The 18,233-nt window shown below is 42.2% G+C and overlaps 2 protein-coding genes across 4 annotated transcripts in view; one reads left to right on the plus strand and one right to left on the minus strand.

The window, feature by feature from the left end:
• The window catches only part of cd226 (CD226 molecule), a 5,743-nt gene extending 4,493 nt beyond the window's left edge, over positions 1 to 1,250 (plus strand). Inside the window, exon 6 of one of the 2 annotated variants that reach the window (XM_070985949.1) lies at positions 973 to 1,250. In XM_070985949.1, the coding sequence (XP_070842050.1) occupies positions 973 to 999 (27 nt within the window). In that variant the 3' untranslated portion in view covers positions 1,000 to 1,250. Of the gene's footprint in view, positions 251 to 972 lie in introns of those variants that run through there. The other variant, XM_070985950.1, reaches the window with a different exon arrangement.
• A 782-nt stretch (positions 1,251 to 2,032) lies between these two features.
• The window catches only part of dok6 (docking protein 6), a 46,962-nt gene continuing 30,761 nt past the window's right edge, over positions 2,033 to 18,233 (minus strand). The window contains exons 4-8 of one of the 2 annotated variants that reach the window (XM_070985952.1): positions 16,391 to 16,510; positions 13,622 to 13,811; positions 13,082 to 13,220; positions 11,914 to 12,019; positions 2,033 to 4,774 (exon numbers count right to left, since the gene is read on the minus strand). In XM_070985952.1, the coding sequence (XP_070842053.1) occupies positions 4,620 to 4,774; positions 11,914 to 12,019; positions 13,082 to 13,220; positions 13,622 to 13,811; positions 16,391 to 16,510 (710 nt within the window). In that variant the 3' untranslated portion in view covers positions 2,033 to 4,619. Of the gene's footprint in view, positions 4,775 to 11,620; positions 12,020 to 13,081; positions 13,221 to 13,621; positions 13,812 to 16,390; positions 16,511 to 18,233 lie in introns of those variants that run through there. The other variant, XM_070985951.1, reaches the window with a different exon arrangement.

Consider the following 18,233-nt stretch of genomic DNA (forward strand, 5'->3'; position numbering starts at 1 on the left):
ATATATCCATGTGTCCCAGGAGGAAGTCCAGGCAGATACGAAATTGTCCGATCTATGCCAACCTGCAGACTGTACGATCATACAAAACCAGCCGTCAACTTTATGATCAATGAACACATATAAATACAATGCACTATGTAATGTGGATATGTAGTTTTTATCTGTCGCAGCTGTCAATGCGCAATCTGCTTTTCTCAGATTGATATAAATATGGCCAAAACTGATCCCGTAATGACAAGTTCTGATTATTTATTTGAGTTTTTAGTACGATGCAGGGATCACTCTGACACTGATTAATATTCAAACTGTGAACTCAAATGAGTTGACAGGCTGCTGCTCATGTACATCTCAGGGAGCTGTTCGAGTCAAGCCCTTCTCCCACTAATTAAATGTAGTATGTACTTCATAATTACTGTTGAGGAAATATTTGTTTTGGGCAAAACAGTATTTGACAGTAGCCGTCATGCACGAGGAGCAGACAAAGGCCTGTATAATCATTCTTTTCACTTCTCTAACCCCTGAGTAAAACGACTGACAAAAGCCTGTGTAATTGCTCTGCTTTTACTCCATCCCTCCTGGTTTCCATTCAAAGCTTGACAATAGTGTCTAATCATCTAACAGAAAAGAAAAGCAGTCACTCAGCACTGTACCATCACTTGAGACTGCTGCTTTCCCCAAAGGGCTCTCCGTCGAGGATGGCTGCATTCTAGTTACAGCACGCTCTTATTATGAAAGCTAAAGTCTAATTAGCTAATCCTGTGCTTTAGTTTATACTGTAGCTCCTTATACGTTGTCTATCTACTGTTTATTGATGAGTGTTTTATTTTTTTACAAATTTTCCCTGATGTATTTATTATGTTTTATGATTCCTAAGCTTGCCTATTAGCTTTTGTAAATTAATATTTAAGGTTTGCGTTCGCACTGTTAAGCTGTGTGTTGTTTATGTGTAATCTGATTCGTTTATCTCCATAGACATGGAGGCAGTGGCAGAGGCAGTAATGGATATGCAGGCTATCCTGCTAGGACACAAGACAAATGTGGACAAGCTAGAAATGTGGAAGATAATGGGACAATATATAGTTTGAAATCACAAGTTTTTTGCCTTCATTCTGTCATCTCGCTGCAAAACAGCAGAAGCTGAAACTGTGCATTTGACTGTGATAGTGTGTGGGTGACCAGCAAAACTGAAACTGGTGTGCTTGAGACTGCGAATTGCTCCGTGTGGTATAAATAAAGGCGTCATAGTCACTTACCTCGCTGATTTCCTGTGGTTGAGTGTTTGAGAGTGACGAGGAAACGGGAAGAATCATTGACTGACAACTTCTTCAAAGAAGCCGAGTGATTTCCTGTGAAAAGATCATCACGCATCATCGAGTCGGTGTTCAAATTCTTAGTTTGGGAAATTAGCTTTTTCACTTTCCTGCAAAGAGTTAGATGTGTAAAATTGATACCACTCACTTGTCCGTGTGGTAACTATGAAGCTACTGCTAGCAGTCAGTTAGCTTAGCTTAGCTTAGCATAAAGACTGGAAACAGGGAAATGGCCATCTTAGCTCTGTCCGAAGGTAACAGCACCTTAAAGCTCACTAATTAACATGATACTACTATTTAATATGTACACAAACTTAAGTGTAAAAAAAAAAAAGACAACTTGTGATCTTATAGAGGTTTCATGGACTAACTACATGGACTCTTGCTGTCACCGTAAGGTTGCCATACAAACAATGGCGATTACAGGAAGTTACTGTACCTGGCCAAAAAAATAGTCAACAAAATCCTCCGTAATACATAAACACTTTTTCTACACGTTAATGGAACATTAAAGGTGCCGGTGGACAGATTTTGTTACCTTAGAAAAGAGCTAGACTAGCTACTTAGCTAATACTCAACTTATACCAAAGCTAAGCTAACCAGCTGCGAGCCTGGCTTTAGCTACATGTCAGTGCTGTCAGTCTTTTCATAGAACTCTTTGCAAGAAAGTGAGTAAGTGTTATTTCATAAATAAATACATAAATAAATAAAAAATGCTGATACATGATAGAACATTCAATTTATTACCTTTTTATCATCAAAAACATTACATATGTACATTTAGTGAAAACTGTAGTCCTACACTCAATGTATTCAAAGTGCTATTAACATATAATCCAACAGAAACGGAACACAAAACATGGTGGACACAAACACAATCATATAGTAACAGTAACAGAAATCGTGACGACACATCGTACCTACAAACAGGTGAACGGCTACAATAAACAACAGAAACTGCAAATGATAAACACGGTCAACTAGAACTTCCTCCAGTCTTCTCATTTAGGACGTCTTTAATGGTCCAGATGGAGTGGAACTATTAATATAGATATTTATTAACCACACTTGAGCTACAACTAGGGCAGAAATGTGGCTGGATATGTCAACACTGTCTTTGAACTATGGGCTCTGCGATGCAAACACATTGGTAGATGGGCACTTTGAGACTCAAATTAATATAAAGATTGAGCTCTTTTAAATAGGATACATAAAATAAAGTGACTGACTGCGACGCTTAACCAACGCAAAATAAGTGCTTCTGCCTGTAGCTCCTGTGCAAGAGGATTTCTAAACAAAATAAGTGATTAGGTTTGACGTCAAAGGACTGCTTTGCCGCCTCAAACTGTCACTGCAAACCTTTTTCATCTCAGAGCTGCTGCCGTTTCTGGATTTAAGCGATCTTTTCTTTAACATGAGCATGTAACAGAAACAATTTTTACCACATAAAGAGATAAATAAGTGTCTGCTGACAGCCACCAACAGGTAACAAGTGGTATTCTCAGCTTTGTCAGAGAGCTCGTTTAGTTAGGGTTAGAAGTATTTCAGGTGTGACAGCATTTCGCAGCTGCTGTATTTAAGAGAAACTTAAGACTTTTCTGAATGTTTTGAAGGTACGAAGCTAATTCAGTCCACAATGGTAAACTCAAAGCCCAAAGACGATGCTTTGGTTTGGTCTCACGCCCTGCGGTCTGTGTCGAAGGCACTTCTTACTCGATGAGGACAATGCAGAGAATGTTTTCGTCACAGCAGTCGTGTACTTTGTGACAAACTTCAAAAACTACATGCTATAGAAAGGATTTACTGACTTAGGCTTAACTGAGAATGACCACTAATTCATACTCTGATGGATGGAAAACAAGACTGTATAAGGTATCAACGTAGCTGTCAGGCTGCTTTATTTTTACTAGTATATTCGGACATCTTTATTAGTTTTTAAAGGACTAGTTTCACATTTTCTCTGGCACTTATTTATTTTCTTGACAGGAGTTAGACGAGGAGATTGATACCACTCTCGTGTGTGCATGCTAAATATAAAGCTACCACAAACAGCTGACTAGCTTAACTGGTTTAGCACAAAGACCGGAAAAGAAGGACACAGTTAGACCAGATATGGTTAAAAAAAAATCTACCTCTACAGCACCTCTAAAGCTTGCTAATAATATATCTTATTTGTGTAAAAACAACAAGCTGTGGCTTTACATGTGCAAGAGGGTGGGTTTTGTTAGCAGTGCACACAGTCAGGCTAGCTGTTTCCCCCTGTTTCCAGGCTTTGTGCTAAGCTAAACTAACCAGCTGGCTGTAGGATCATATTTATCACACAGACACGAGAGTAGTATCAAATTTCTCATCTATGACACAAATAAGTCTGTTTCCCAAAATGCTGAACTACTCCTTTCATGACTTTTGCTTGTTTTGTGCATTTTACCGAGCACAGATTTTCCTCATGAAGCTAAAGCTAAATTTTTCAAAATTTTAATCCCGTACAAGCGTAACACTTGTCTTCCACCTTGCATAGCTGGCCCCAGCAGGTCACAAACATCTCACTTCTCTCCTTTTGCTAATGAACCGGTGGTATCATACACCGTATATGGTGCTGGAGAGGAGCTAGGAAGCTATTAAAACCAAATTGCTCTGCTAGTGTAATGCAGGGTTGGCAGTTTAAAGTAGAGGCTGCGAGAAGGTTGCATTCTATCATTTCCGACATGACAGTCGACACTCCTTGAAGCACATTTCTGAATGTCTTTTTCCCTTTGCTGGTTGTAACCGATTAAAGGCTTTAGCTGATTCATCACTGCCATCAAAGTCAAGCGCTTTTTGTGTAAGGCATTGATCAATTTCACATTTCACGAAGTGCAGTAAGTATGGGAGGATTATGTGTCAAAAATGGTGGCATTTCTCCGGAAATGGCTGCTGAGGCGGCACATTGTTGGAATGAACCCGGTGTGATTTCATCAATTTCAGAAGAAAAGTCTGTTTTGTTTTTTTAACATTGTTTTACGGTGGAACTTTGTGTATTAGTGCCTCTAAGTCCTGCTATCTTAAACAGCATAATGACAACATAAAACACTGTAAAACTACACTTAGAGGATTTTTGGTGCAATCTTTGAAGCTACCGCTGCTGTCACACAACATACAAAATAAAAAAAAAAAATCATCCCTCTCAGGATCCTTTTCTTGTACCACTCGCTCTACAGTTGACACTATCGTTCACCAGGAAATGATATATTACACATGTCACTATACATATTTCTACATCCTTTCTACAGCAGTGGGTAAAGTGTCCAGTTTTGGTAGAGCAATTCTCTGTCATTGAAGGGGTCTCAGGCTGCAACTGGATTCACAGCCACTAGAGGGCGACGGTGCCTCTTCCTGGTGCTGGCTCTCCTCCCGCTCTGGCTCATCAGACAGAAAGCTGGGGAACGTCTGTGCTCGAGGGATGAAAGTCATTGTCAGGCCGCTTCCTGTTGTAGGGGGGAAAAAATGTGGAGAAAGAATCAATGTAACCCTTCTTTTCAGCCACATAAATTACGTTTCATTTCACTGGACCTGACATCAAAAACACAAGTCCTATTTTCTTGGACAATATCAACTGTTGCTTAGCTACTGTCTGTGGTGATATCTTTATACACAAATGAAGACTGCAAGAATAATCCTGGCATTTGTAAAGGCCTCTGATGTAGGTGGTTCTCACATAATACAGAACTACAAACCCCAAGTTGTATAATAGTAACCAACGTGATAGAAAATCAACCTTTTACACCTCAAATAAGCATTTCAGACCGATCTACTCTGTCTCATTTTTTTGGCCTGTCTCCTGTCTCCTCTCTTTCCCTCTCCACATTAATTTAAATTAATTGGGCCAATTTGTTCGGCAGTTCATATTGGTTAACGGCACAGAGAGGGAGTAATGGATACTTGTGGGTGGAGGGCTGTTCTGTGCAACTGTCAGACCATTAATAATTTATTAGAATGCTGTTTGGAGATGTGCACGGTGAGGTGGGTTGAGGATAAAGTGGCTGGCATCGTGCTGATCATGCACCAAACAAGGAGGAAGTGGCCACTGATGAATATTTCAGGAGGTGCAACACTGTAATCAACTCTAACCTACAGCATACTGTATATGGTTCCTGCTAACACGGGCGAGGAGAAATGGCTGCACGTCAATACATTTCATACATTTCAAATCAATTTACCTCCAGAGGTTAATTGAAATTTGATTAACAAATTAAATTTTGAATTTGTTGTCTATAAGCTTACACAGCCACCCTGACAAAATCGACAAAAAGATCATTTTCTCTTGTGCCGGTGGTGCTGAAGTGCTTATTAACAATTATGATTTTAAAGTTGTGTGAATCATTCATAACACAGCAAACACACGCAGCCTTTTCTGTGTGTGTAGCCAGCAGCACCAGTCACGCTGCCACCAAAGGGAATCAGGGCTCAGACCGCAAGACACGCTGCCAACTCGACAACACAACACATGAACATGGCAATCAATGTCAAAGTGGCTGCGTGACGGACGAGCCCGGTTAAAAGCAGAAATGTGTGTGAAGAGAGGAGACGGGCGAGAGAAGGAGGACAACGAATAGGAAAGACACAAGAAAAAGCTCTTTCCTGTGTGAGTTGAGGGAACAGCTTGCAGGAGGAAGCACACAGGGGCTGGTGTGGGTGTGAGGATGAGACAGTACCAGCCATAACAGGTGAGTCATACACACGAACACCAACACACACACACACACACACCTCTGTCCACTAGCCTTTCCTTTCCACCACTCCCTAAAATAAAGAAAAATTAGATAAGGCCCCACTGTAAGGTTTTAAACGCAGCTCAGTGCATGTTCTAGAAAAAAAAAAGCACTGCAGGTTAAAAGAAGGGGGGACACTTTCTCGCCCCTCCCCCCTCTACTTAATAGATTGCTGAGACGACTGGTGCGCAACCAGGCATATCCTTTTCACATCTTTGCCAAGACAATCCCTCCCCTCAACCAAGGCCAATTTAGGCTGGGAAAAAAAAGAGAGAGGCAGGGAGCCCAGCGCAGACTGAGAGGGCGAAGCAGATCTCATCATCTCCTCGGTCATAAACAGCGGCGTTTGTTGTGTGATGCCAGACCCCTGACGAGAGGCGCGCTGTTGGACAGGAGACATGAATGCAGACACACTGGTGCAAAAAAAAAAAAAAAAAAAAAAAAAGTTGTAAAAACACGGAGAGAAGACGTTGTCAGCATCCCTCCTCCTCCTCTGCTATCCCTATGAGAAGCAGACAGTGATTTGTCAGTGCCTTTTCATTACCAGGGAAGGTCATGTCATCCTATCTGGCCTGGGGTGGCAGCTGCTGGGCCGGAGCAGACAGGACAGGCAGGGAGGGCACATACACACACACACGCTGACAGATACAATGGCGGACCATGCTATTCATGCATGTAGACACACACACACACACACCTGTCTGCACCTTCCTCCCTCACTGTGCGATCACCCAGATGGCATCCTAGTAACAGCTGTAACCAGAGAAAGAGAAGCTGCGTGGACCACAAACTCCAGATTATGCAACACCGCTGACATCCAGCTTTGTGCCTTTTGTGTAGCAAACACAGGAGCAACAATACGCTGGGACCGATAAAAGATCAATCCAACGCGGCCTAAAGATCGGCTCAGTTAATTTCACTCTGGATTCAAATAACGCTGATGACTGAGATTAAAAAGCACCCACCAGGAGGAGACCAAAACAGCTGAACTCGGTTTTACCTGGATCTAATGAATTTTTCATGCGATTCAGCTTTTTTTTTTTTTTTTTTTTTTTTGCATGTACATCTACTATATTCCTTGTCGCCTGTTGCAGATAAGATAGCGTTATCTCCCTGTTCTCCTATCATCTTGTCCCCATGCCTTTGATACTTGCTCCCTCTCTGTAAAATCCCCTCGCATCACTCCCAGCCGATCAAACTAAGAACAGCGCTCCATCCCATTAGAATTGCTAATGCTAAGGCACTAAACTGTGGAGAACAATGAAATGCAGAGAGAAAGCGTGTGTGTGTGTGTGTGTGTGTGTGTGTGTGTGTGTGTGTGTGTGTGTGTGTGTGTGTGTGTGTGTGTGTGTGTGTGTGAAAAATGCAAAAAAACATAAAAATGGGTCCAAGAAAAAATACAAGCATTCTTGTCCCTTTTCCATTCCACTATTACAGTTGGTAATTGAACCATTTCCGACAGGCATGGCGCCTTGCTTTCTCAACTCGAAAACTTTAAAGTGCACTTATTTGTATGCATCAGCAAACTCGGAGAACACAGCAGTTTCAGTGAAATGCAAAAGAGTGAATAACATTAGGAGAGTAGAGTTGGAGCGCAGTAGAAAGTAGATGCATTGTCTTAGGGTATAGTTCCTGGAGATTAAACCATCTATCTTAGGTTTTAGTGAAAAAAGGTGGGGGGCTTTATTTTGTTTTGTACTGTGTTGCACGATGATCAAGGTTGTTCTTTTTTTCTCTACCAAATCCCTCAGTTTCCTCTAAACAAAACACATTTGACAATTACTACTTTCAATTAGGGCAAACAAGGCTTTTGGGATGTATTTTGGAGACACTTCCAGCTAAATAAAAAGCAAATGTGAAATCTATTAAAATAATACAGTTACTGTACTTCACTGCCAGGTCCCCCGTTAACTGAGGCAAAGAAATAAACAAATAGGTGAATAAACCTCAACGGGACAGTAAACTGTGTTCTTTAATTATTCCCCCGGACCCGCAGGGTATTTGAAAGCAACCGGAGCATGACTCAGCAAATTGACTGTGCTGATTGGATATTCATCATGCACGCAGCGATACAGCCAAGGAGCAAAAGCAGCCAGCCATCAGGGTCCAAATTCACGATGTCTTACCTCTATTTGCACCCAAATCAGTTTTGCTTATAATATCAATATTACAGGAAAATAAACTGATGTATCAATGCATTTAGAAACTGGAAACATGAGGTGTCCAATCAAGATTTGAAGATATTTGCTAGAACTCTACAACTTTTGGCCATTTTAAACAGTCAACCTGCAGCTGTGACCACTGTATACTAAATATGGACATGCAGCTAAAGACTAAAGGTTTCGTTCCCTTAAAAATTAGTTTTATGATTTTTTAGATTTTCTAGATTTGTGCCAGAAGTTGTAAGAGATCCTCCATATTCTATTCATAGTCTTTTTCTTTTTTTTTTGAACAGTTCAACATTTTTTAACCATGTACTCAAATTAATCAAATAGGCTAATAATAATGAATAATAGAAACAGAACGGATGATTTTAACAGTAGGAAATTACAGTAAGTCAGAACTGCTGTGGGCTATGTTGCATGACTCTGTATATAAAAGTATACATATAATAATGTAAAGCTGGTCTGAAGTATCTGTGAAAATAATGAGAAAACAAACAATCTGAAAAGCTCTTTTGCTATTTTGCGTGCACTTTTGAGACGGTCCCTAACTTCAGTTCACACTCAGGCTTCAATATCGGATCATGAGGTAAAAAGAACACCTGTGCAACATCAGTCAGCTTCATCCTAGAAAATGTGTATCATAAGAGTCACTTTGCTTTGGCTACTTCCTGGTTACAGTGTACAGGCAGTGCTCACCTGGGTTGTTGATACTGAAGACAAAGCCTGAATCTGAGTGTGTGTAAAAAGTGTCCATTTTTCAATATTTCCAAAAGGATTTATGGACATTTATCCTTTATGGACGCTGAAGATCCTGGTATCAGCGTAAAGACTGAGCTAACAGTGTGTGTATGACGTCTGTGTTTTCATTTGACTGAGTTATGACTCTGAGAGGATGTGGTGTGACATTTGTGGGGAAACAGTGTCAATTTTGTTGGCGATAAATATATAAAAATCGTTTACATCCCTGCTAAAGATGCAAATTGTCACAACAACAACGAGGTTAAGTCTAAGAGCTCTCTGCTGCAGCGCAGACAGCAGAGGATGCAAAACAGCTGCAGGGAGGTGGAGACCTTCTGCCAATGAGGAATCAATGCAATTACTGTATGTGGCCATCCTCATCTATGATTGCTTGCAGCCATGTTAAGGAGCACCAGCAGCTGACGTGTGGGAGGTTCTCCCGACATGCCTTCCACAGTCCAAACATCCAGAGTCACAACGGGAGCTAAACTACCATCACTCCCCAGAATCCCCTCGCCATCCTCCTTGTCTGACTAGACCTTTTCGCCATGTCCTCAAACACACTGATGCATTCAATTTATTCATGGGGAAAGGAGGGGAGATAATGGTCGTGCTGAATGTGTATGAGCAGGAGAAGGTGGAGGCTGGTTGTGAATCGGACAGACACACGGAGGAAAGTGTGGGAGGACCAGTGGAGATGCCAGGGTGATGGATGAGAGAGAAGCTCCTCTGCTCAGCAGAGTTTGGAGAGGAAGAGTCTAAAAAGGAGAGTTTACAGAGACTGGGCCTATAAATAATGACCCTGAGGTGGAAGCTTCTCTGTTTAGCTGGAAAAATAAAAAATAAAAAACTTGTCGGTGTTTGGAATGGAAGACTCATATTTTGCTTTTAAGCTTATCAGACCACAATTAAATGATAATGAAAAAAAAAACAAAAAAAAAAATCCGGCCTGAGCTTTTCAAAAGAAAACGATGACGTCAGAGCGACTTTCATCTTTGCCTGGCTTTCTGTTTTGCTCTATCAGTGAAAGCCAAAAGGCCCATAATCCTCAGATAAGTCTACTAATCAACTAATACCATAGACAGAGCGTAATCTCATCAGCTCACTAATCACCTTTCTGCCTCTGGTCGAGACAACACACACATACACACACACACATAAACACACACACCCTTTCTATGTGTACATTAAGGGGACGTACAGTGCTGGGCCTGAAGGCTACAGAGAACCCGCTGCTGCATTCATGCATTTGGAGTGACATTTATCTCCGTCACACACATACAGACATGAACTCATTTACTTTCAAGAACACACACAAATGTTCTCTGTTTGTCTCTCATAATCTGGTTCAGACAACGGGTTTGTCTGTCTCTCTGTTTCATCACAGAGAAAGACGTTGAAGACGGAAAGAACAAACTGTTTGAAACAATTTTACAGCGAGAAACTAAGATCTTGTTTATACTCGACATTAAAATGTGTCCTGGGTGAGCCGATCACAATGACCAGCTCCAGTTGCATCACTTCACATCTGGCATCAAACACCATGTGACCACTCTGGATAGGATCCCACTTCACACTAGATGTAAATAACACGCACATGCTTCCGTTTCCAGTTTCCCAAATGGAAGTCAGACAGCATATTTGTGCGTACTTCCTCCACGAGAGTCCATTTTGCTTGTTGTTGTGGCTTCTTCTTGTCATTTCTCACTTCACACAGGACACATTTGCATACACACAGCTAAAAGAATGTGGCCATACGCAGCCCAGACCAACTCTGAATGTGGTCTGACAAATCACATCTCAGAGCATCCTGCACTTCGACTGGTCCACCTGTGATCGGATCACCCAGGACGCATGTTAACACCAGGTGTAAACCTTAAAAAATACAGATCTAGAGCTTTAAAATGAAAAATCTGAAAAGAAAAAAGGTTAAATAGCTCATGCAAATTATGTCATTTTTTATCAACAGCAGGAGTTGAAATTAGGTGGAGTGGAGTTTCATAGCAGCTATCAAGATTTTACCTCCTTTGATTGACTTGATTGCTTGTTGCAGCTTGTGGCTCAAGTACTAAGATGTTTCAAATTGCAAATCAGATTCCTAACGAAGGCCGACGATTTTGAGATTCAAGGATTTCAAGTTTAACTCGTTACGTACACAAGCGGTATGTGTAGAAATGCAATGTGGCATGCCTAGTAAGGATGGTGTGAAAAATAAGGATTAGAATAGAGAAATCCAAGATAGGGGTATATGAATATGTGTAAAAAAAAAATGTAAATTTCCGCCAAGTTTAAACATGCAAATGTGCAGGGCTGCAGCTGCAGACAAGGCTGAGGATATACAAATGTCAGAGAACAGAGGTCACATCACACAAGGCTTAGTTTGCAGGCCAAACACGAAGAAAGTCCCATTAGTCAGAGACGACAAGAGACCTTTTCTAAGGCTTGGTGATAGAAAATTTGTCATTCTGTTGTTAAAAAAAGAAAAAATAGACACATATTTGGAAAGATGGAATCAGTTTAATGTCTGACAAATAAGTAATTTGGACTAAAAGTCATTGTTATTTATGGAAAATAAGTCCCTGATGATGAAATCATGTTTGATGTAAAGTTGATGATTGAGATATGATGGAGTCCCACAGTTGTTATGCTGACAGTTAGATGATAATGAAAGTATAGTTCATGTTCAGTTATATTGTGTATGACATGTATTTTGTACATATTGACAAAATGAGGCATTAAATTTGGATTCTGACAATAACTAAGTGATAATTGCTGGCATGTAAAGTGAAAATCCCTCCATACCTGAGTACAACATTCCCTGTCTGTCTTCCTGTTTCCTCTTCTGTCTTTCCATCACCTCATCCCTCACTGCTCCACACATTACCACTGACACAAGCAGGTGAAGAAATAGCAACACCGTGCGTATGATAATTAGTAGCTTCATGCCTGTACCTTGGTAACTGTAGAGATCTCCCACGCTGTTCTGACGCGTGATGTGCTGCCAGTAGGCGCTGCGTGGCAGGGAGATGGACTTGGTTAGCGTCTCTCTGGAGTTGATCTGAAACAGAGAGACAAAGCTTAGAGTGTCTCTCACTTTCTCTCAGTCTCCGTCACTCACTCACAGCGGGGGAAATTGCTCTGGGTATGTCAGTAAACAAAGGGCGGGCATAGTATGACACACTGCTGGTTGAATGGCGTGTTTCCACTCTGAATGGCTGTTTTGTGGGCGAGGTTAGGATTCACTTGGGATTATGGTGTCGGTGTGCCACTGAATGGTGGGTTTCAGATTTTTATTTGCAGCGTGAAACTAAAGGCTTCATGTTAGAGACAGACAGTGGCTTGAAATATATGAAACATGTTCATATTTTATTGAAAAAAACTGCATTTGCTCGCTAGTAAACATGCTAATTCACCCATTCTGGAACTTTTGTGTAGCTATCCATGTGATTTATAGAGCTGAGGGTAAATGCCGCATTTGGAAATGTTCCCAAATGGTGGGGTCCAAGAGCATGGCCATATGGTCAAGGCTCATCAAACACTAGGCAGGCCTACATAAATAAAGAATACAGATGATCACGGGGAGGAGGGGAGGAAGGAAGGAGGGAGGAAGGAAGGGATGGAGGGGTGTTGTGATGGAAGGAGGGAGCGGAGGCCAAGACTGTGGGGTGTCAGAGGGCTCCTGGTCCAAGGCAGCGCTTTGGGGAGCAAACAGGCAACAGTACCTTAGAGACAAATGTGTGTTTGTGTGTGTGTGAAAATCATGATTTATTAGCTTTGCGTTCACAGGTTTCTAAAAATAATTCTGTGAACAGCCTCAATTGATCAGCGTAAATCAAACACAGTGAAGAAACCCAGATTTTTAAAAATATATGTTCGTGTGTGTGTGTACAGACACGGTCTTTGTACAAATGACTCTTGCTCAGTGCTTCTTTTAGCAAAAGGTGCAACAGGATAAATTAGGATTGCATGAAAGTGACGCACACTACGCATGCAATAAATAAGTACTCCTGACACTTGCACTCATTATTAGCTGTTTGTAATGTTGGCAGTACTAGAATAAAGCTGCTGGCCTCGTTTGTGAGCTGCTGCGTGCGGGTATCAGATAAATGTAAAAATGTACCTGAGAGCTCTTCTCCATCTCCTCCATCATCCTCTCATGCTGCTGGGCAATGGCCAGCGTGGCCGAGTGGACCCGCTGGTAGATCATCTCCCCCTCCCGCGTCTGGAACGTGAACAAACCCTCTCCTGTGTCACACATCCTGCGCCAGGAACACACACACAGAGACAGAGAGAAGTGCACACACTTTGATCGTGCTCACTCTTGGATTGCTGATTTACAAATATGCATGGTTGAATGTGCACTTACAGAGAGGCACATTGATATAACAGCCCACTGAAGTCAAACACACACGCAAACACACGCACACATGCGAGTGGGTACAGTACACAAACAAAGACACACATTCACAGCAGCACCTGTCACATCAATGCCTGAAGGGCTCCGCGGCAAACGTTGATATCCTGGGATGTTTTGGATATCCAAAGTTGCTTTGTTGAAGTTTTTATGACACTTCCAAAAGTTTTTCTTCCCCCCTTCCCAAACTCCAACATTTCAATCACGCACAAGACAATACAAGCACTTATCTTCATACACACACACCTTCCAGACTCAAAAGTGAACCAGGTGGAGTCTCGTCCGTATCTGCGCAGGGAGCTGAGAGGCCACATGACGAGTTTGAGGCGAGCGTTGTGAATGTCCCACAGGTAGATGTTTTCGTGGGTGATCTGCATGGTGCATTCCCCGTAGATGTCCAGGTTAGGAGTGGGCATCAGGTACACGTTGAAACGTTCTGAAAAGATCCAGAGAAAGCTCATTCTGGGGGTGGGGGGGGGGTGCAGGGCTGGCTGTGTGTGCAGTGTGTCTGCATGAGAGGAGCATGAAGGGGAGACAATATGCAGGTTCCAACCCACCAGGGATGTAGAAAGTCAATTTAAAATCAAAGAGTCTGCCAACATGACCGCCATGTATGTTGTCCCAAACAAAGAGATTACAAAGCGAAGCAGTCGTTGGTCACATGTGAATCCTACCAGCCAGCTAAGAGAAGCAGCCAATGGCGGTATAAAACAGAGCAGTCAATAAAAGATACCACGAGAGGTTCTTAAGCATGTAGTTAAATATTAGGGAAAAAATGTTATACATTTGGCTGAAAAGTCCAGTAGTGTTTGAGATTAGCTCCAGAGGGATACACACATAGAAACATGGACACACACACACGCAGGATCCCCACCAGGCTTACACCTGGCGCAGATAAAAATATATTTCCTCACTTACATCTGGTGGTATCTGCTGTAGCCACGCAGATAGTTTTGGATTCGTCCACGTTTCAAGATGTCTGCCTCCATCCCGAATTTCATTTGTGGTGCTCACAGCATTAAAAAGTGACATTTAAAAGATTCAAAAGCAACATCCTTTTTCCATTTTTCAGCGCCTTGTAGTTTCAGTGACAGAGCCGAGCCGAGCTCAGTTCAAAGGTTAAATAAAACACTGCCTACCAGATCCTCTAAAGCTCACAAATTAACGGTTATATCGTATCTCACTTGTTTCACTGAGTTTGCAAATAAGCGTATTTCCAAAAATGTCAAACTATTCCTTGAAGCTTAAATAGACAGAGTTTCAGATTTTTACGAGCATCCAACTCTGTATGTCTTATTTTTGAAAATATCTAAAACATCGAATATCGAGAAGAAAATATCAAGATTCTTCTTCCCTCATGATTCATTATTGTGCTATAATTTATCAGATGTTATCCACTGAAAACACAAAAGTAACCAGAAGCGTTCACAGCTTGCAGAAGCAGGGCAGGGCAGGATAAAAGTTAACCTAAATTGGATGGTTGGGGGGTGTAGTTTTGTTCAGATCTTAAAAAGGGGCTGCAGAAGAGCCTGATTAAGATAACGGATCAGTTCTTATCAAGTGATGGATTATTCTTTACTCTCTGCAGTGTGAATGCAGAAGATATGGCGTATTAGAGGGATGAGGAGGTTGGTTTCTACTAAGTAAAGGCTGAGGCTGGGTGCATGAAACACATGGCTACTAATACACTGAGTTTTAGCTATTTGTATGCAGAAGTAGAGTAAAACAGCGCTTTACCTGACTTCACCTACAGGGGTCACTCAGCCGTGTTGCAATCATGGAGGCAAATCTGCCCGCTCACATTAAACTAACTCTCTGAGGCAGACAGAGGGAGGACGACAGACAGTGAGGGAGAGAGTTCTCCATAATCTAAATTAGTTCTCACTAATTACACTTAATGATTCAAAATAAGCCATGTGTCTGCAGTGGATAGAAAATGGCAATGTCATAGTGTGGCGTATTTTTAGGGACAGTGAAAATGAACTCTGATCTAATCACCGGCCCCTGCTGTTTGGGGAGGGCTAGTAATTGAAACATGGTTGCAGGCCTGAGCCGCTCGCTTCGTTCACTCATACAGGCAGCAGAGAGACGCTGGCTCAGCTCGCCTCCACAGCACGCTGCTGCAAACTTCTGTACGAGCTGCAAACAGCAGGACCGCCGCCACAAGAGGAGGGTGAGGAATTGTGTTGTTACACTTCAGTTCACATCGCAGCACAGTCAAAAACTTATGTATTGATATGTTTAATAAATGGGGCCAAGTTATGTTGAAGAATACAATTTCACTTTACGGCTACAGTGAAATGAAATGGGCTGAAATGACGGCAGATTCTTTTCAATTACTCGCCTCTTTACAACTTTAAACTGCTCTTCTTTGCCTGTTGCCTTTTCAATTTCCTCTGCGAGTTTACAAATTACACAGAGAATGAGCTCCACTGTGATAGCAGCGCCCTGTTGTCCCCTCTCTTTTCCATTTCCATTTCCTGTGAGTGGAATATGTGGGGAAGCACATTTATTTCACATGGCTTTAGGAGCCATAATCTCATCCATCTCTGTGACAAGCTTCATTATGAGGGAAGCCAGTGATGCACAGCACTTCTCATTAGGCCTGGAACAGAGCCCCGACCACAGCCTGTGACCTGTGCTCTAACTCACGCACGCATGCACAGCCTCCTTCAACACACACACACACACACACACACACACACACACACACACACACACACACACACACACACACACACACACACACACACTTCTGAAGTTGAACCAATACGTGCTTATGTAAGTAAAGACTGTTACAGGGGACTTTGGATCAGGTATTGACAAAAAAAATGGTGCTTATTAGCCAGGCCTAATTGGACAGTGGCTGTTCTGCTCCCCTAACCCTCTGAGGGCTCAGTTGCATTAACACATACGGGCCCGGACTGCAACCGGTAACTGCTTGGTGGCGGGCGGAGTGAGGGAGATTGACCCTGAATGGCTGGCTGTGTTAGCATGGACTAATTGGGCACTCACCGTTCTGCTCCCGCTGCACCCCCGCTGCTAACAGGTCTGGCTCTCCCAGGCTGATGTCGTTGAGACGGCTGCCCAGGCACTCCACGCACAGCAGCTTACACCATTCCTCTGCATCCAGCTCTGCACACAGCCACATGGCGGCACAGCATTAAGGCACGTCCACCATCAAACACACACACCTCCTCCATATCCAACCTTGCAAACATAATAAAACATACTGTGCAGATAATACTGCCACTTTCCTGAGTGTGTTTGCACATGCACATACACATAAATCAGCCAGTTCAGAGGGAAAATACTGCATGTACAGGACATGAGTACAGCTAACAGTGGGGGAGAAAAATCTATGTGATCGATTTGGGGGAGATTAAAAGAGGAGGCCAGCGACAGATGAATGCTGGGTTTCTCCTCCCTCCTTTGCCAATACTCAGCTCCAAGTCTGTTCAACATAAGTAGCTCTGCTAGAACAAAATGACCACAGTCACAGCTGAAACTGGTGATCATCTATTCAGACAATCAATAAGCTATTTTCCAAATTAAAGGAGGCCTTTAAGCTCTAGCTTGTTAATTGGAAAGGAAATGGTATGCATGAAACAAAATAAAGGATATTTCAACAGAATGAGACGGTTAAAGGGACAAGTATGCTTATTTGCACACTTATTTTTACTTGTCGAGAGTAAGTTAAAAAAATCGTTAACACTCTCATGTCTGTGCATTAAATATGGAGCTAGTGCCAGTTAGCTTAGCTTGGCACAAAGACAGAAAACAGGGTGAAACAGGGAGCCAGGCTCTTTCCAGCAGCTGCAAATCTGCCTACCAGCTCACTAATTAACAAGTTGTTTGTTCAACCAATAAAACCAAAGCTCAAAATGTTGGGGTTTTAGCTAAGCCCGTTGATGTTAGTTACATATGTAGCATACAGACACACTCTGCAAGAAAGCAAATAAAGCTATGTTGAAATCTTTCTTTTCATAGTTACTTTGGAATAAATCAGGAGAATTAGGATTATTGACACTTGTTAAAGCAGCAGTCGTGGTTTTAGCTCTGAGCTGAGCCCTGTGCGGGAAGCAGTTTCTACAACATGACAGCTGGCATTTTAAGGAGGGAGGGCATTCATTGTAAGACCGAGTGTTTTTAATTGGAAGCTAAGTGGAGACAAACGATTCCACGAATCAAATCTGGAAGTCTGCGTGGCAGTCTGTTGTTTGTGAACACCAATTGCCCTTCCTGTTAAAATCAGAAAAAAGAATAGTGTTTACAATACAGAAGATTTCCCATTGTCTTATGTGAGCTTTTGCTGAGAGTTACTGAGGTATGAAATGAGGCGAATGCCGGAGTTGGTTATCTTTCTGAAGCTCCTTAACTCCAGGCCCTGTGGAATTCTGGGATATGAAACTATAGCCAGTGATGTAAGAGCGGGAACGCCACAATGTCTCCGTGTCTATTAATCAAAAGTCAACCCATGCTTGTGTAATGTGTGCGCGGAGGTAATTTCACTTCATTCACTTCAAACTAGCTTGTGTAATAGCTGACAGCCTGTTTGTCAGATCAACTCTGGTGTCCAATGGCACAGATCTGCACAACTCTGTAGGGTGAAGGAAAGGTCTGCTGCTGCCTGGAGCACTTCATTCACACACAACTGAAAGCAGTAATACAGACTTGTGCACGCACACACATAGTCATAGGCAGCAGCTCTGCACTTTAGCTCATGCCTCCCCAGATTCAGCTTTTCTCATTCAGAGTTACTATGGCCTTTAAGTGCATCGAAACTCCCACACTTTAAGGCTACTGAGTGGAAAATCATCTAAACAAACACTTCATCAGCACAGAGGCAGTCTTGCTA

Source organism: Chaetodon trifascialis, chromosome 18, assembly GCF_039877785.1.
Source record: "Chaetodon trifascialis isolate fChaTrf1 chromosome 18, fChaTrf1.hap1, whole genome shotgun sequence".
NCBI lineage: Eukaryota > Metazoa > Chordata > Actinopteri > Chaetodontiformes > Chaetodontidae > Chaetodon > Chaetodon trifascialis.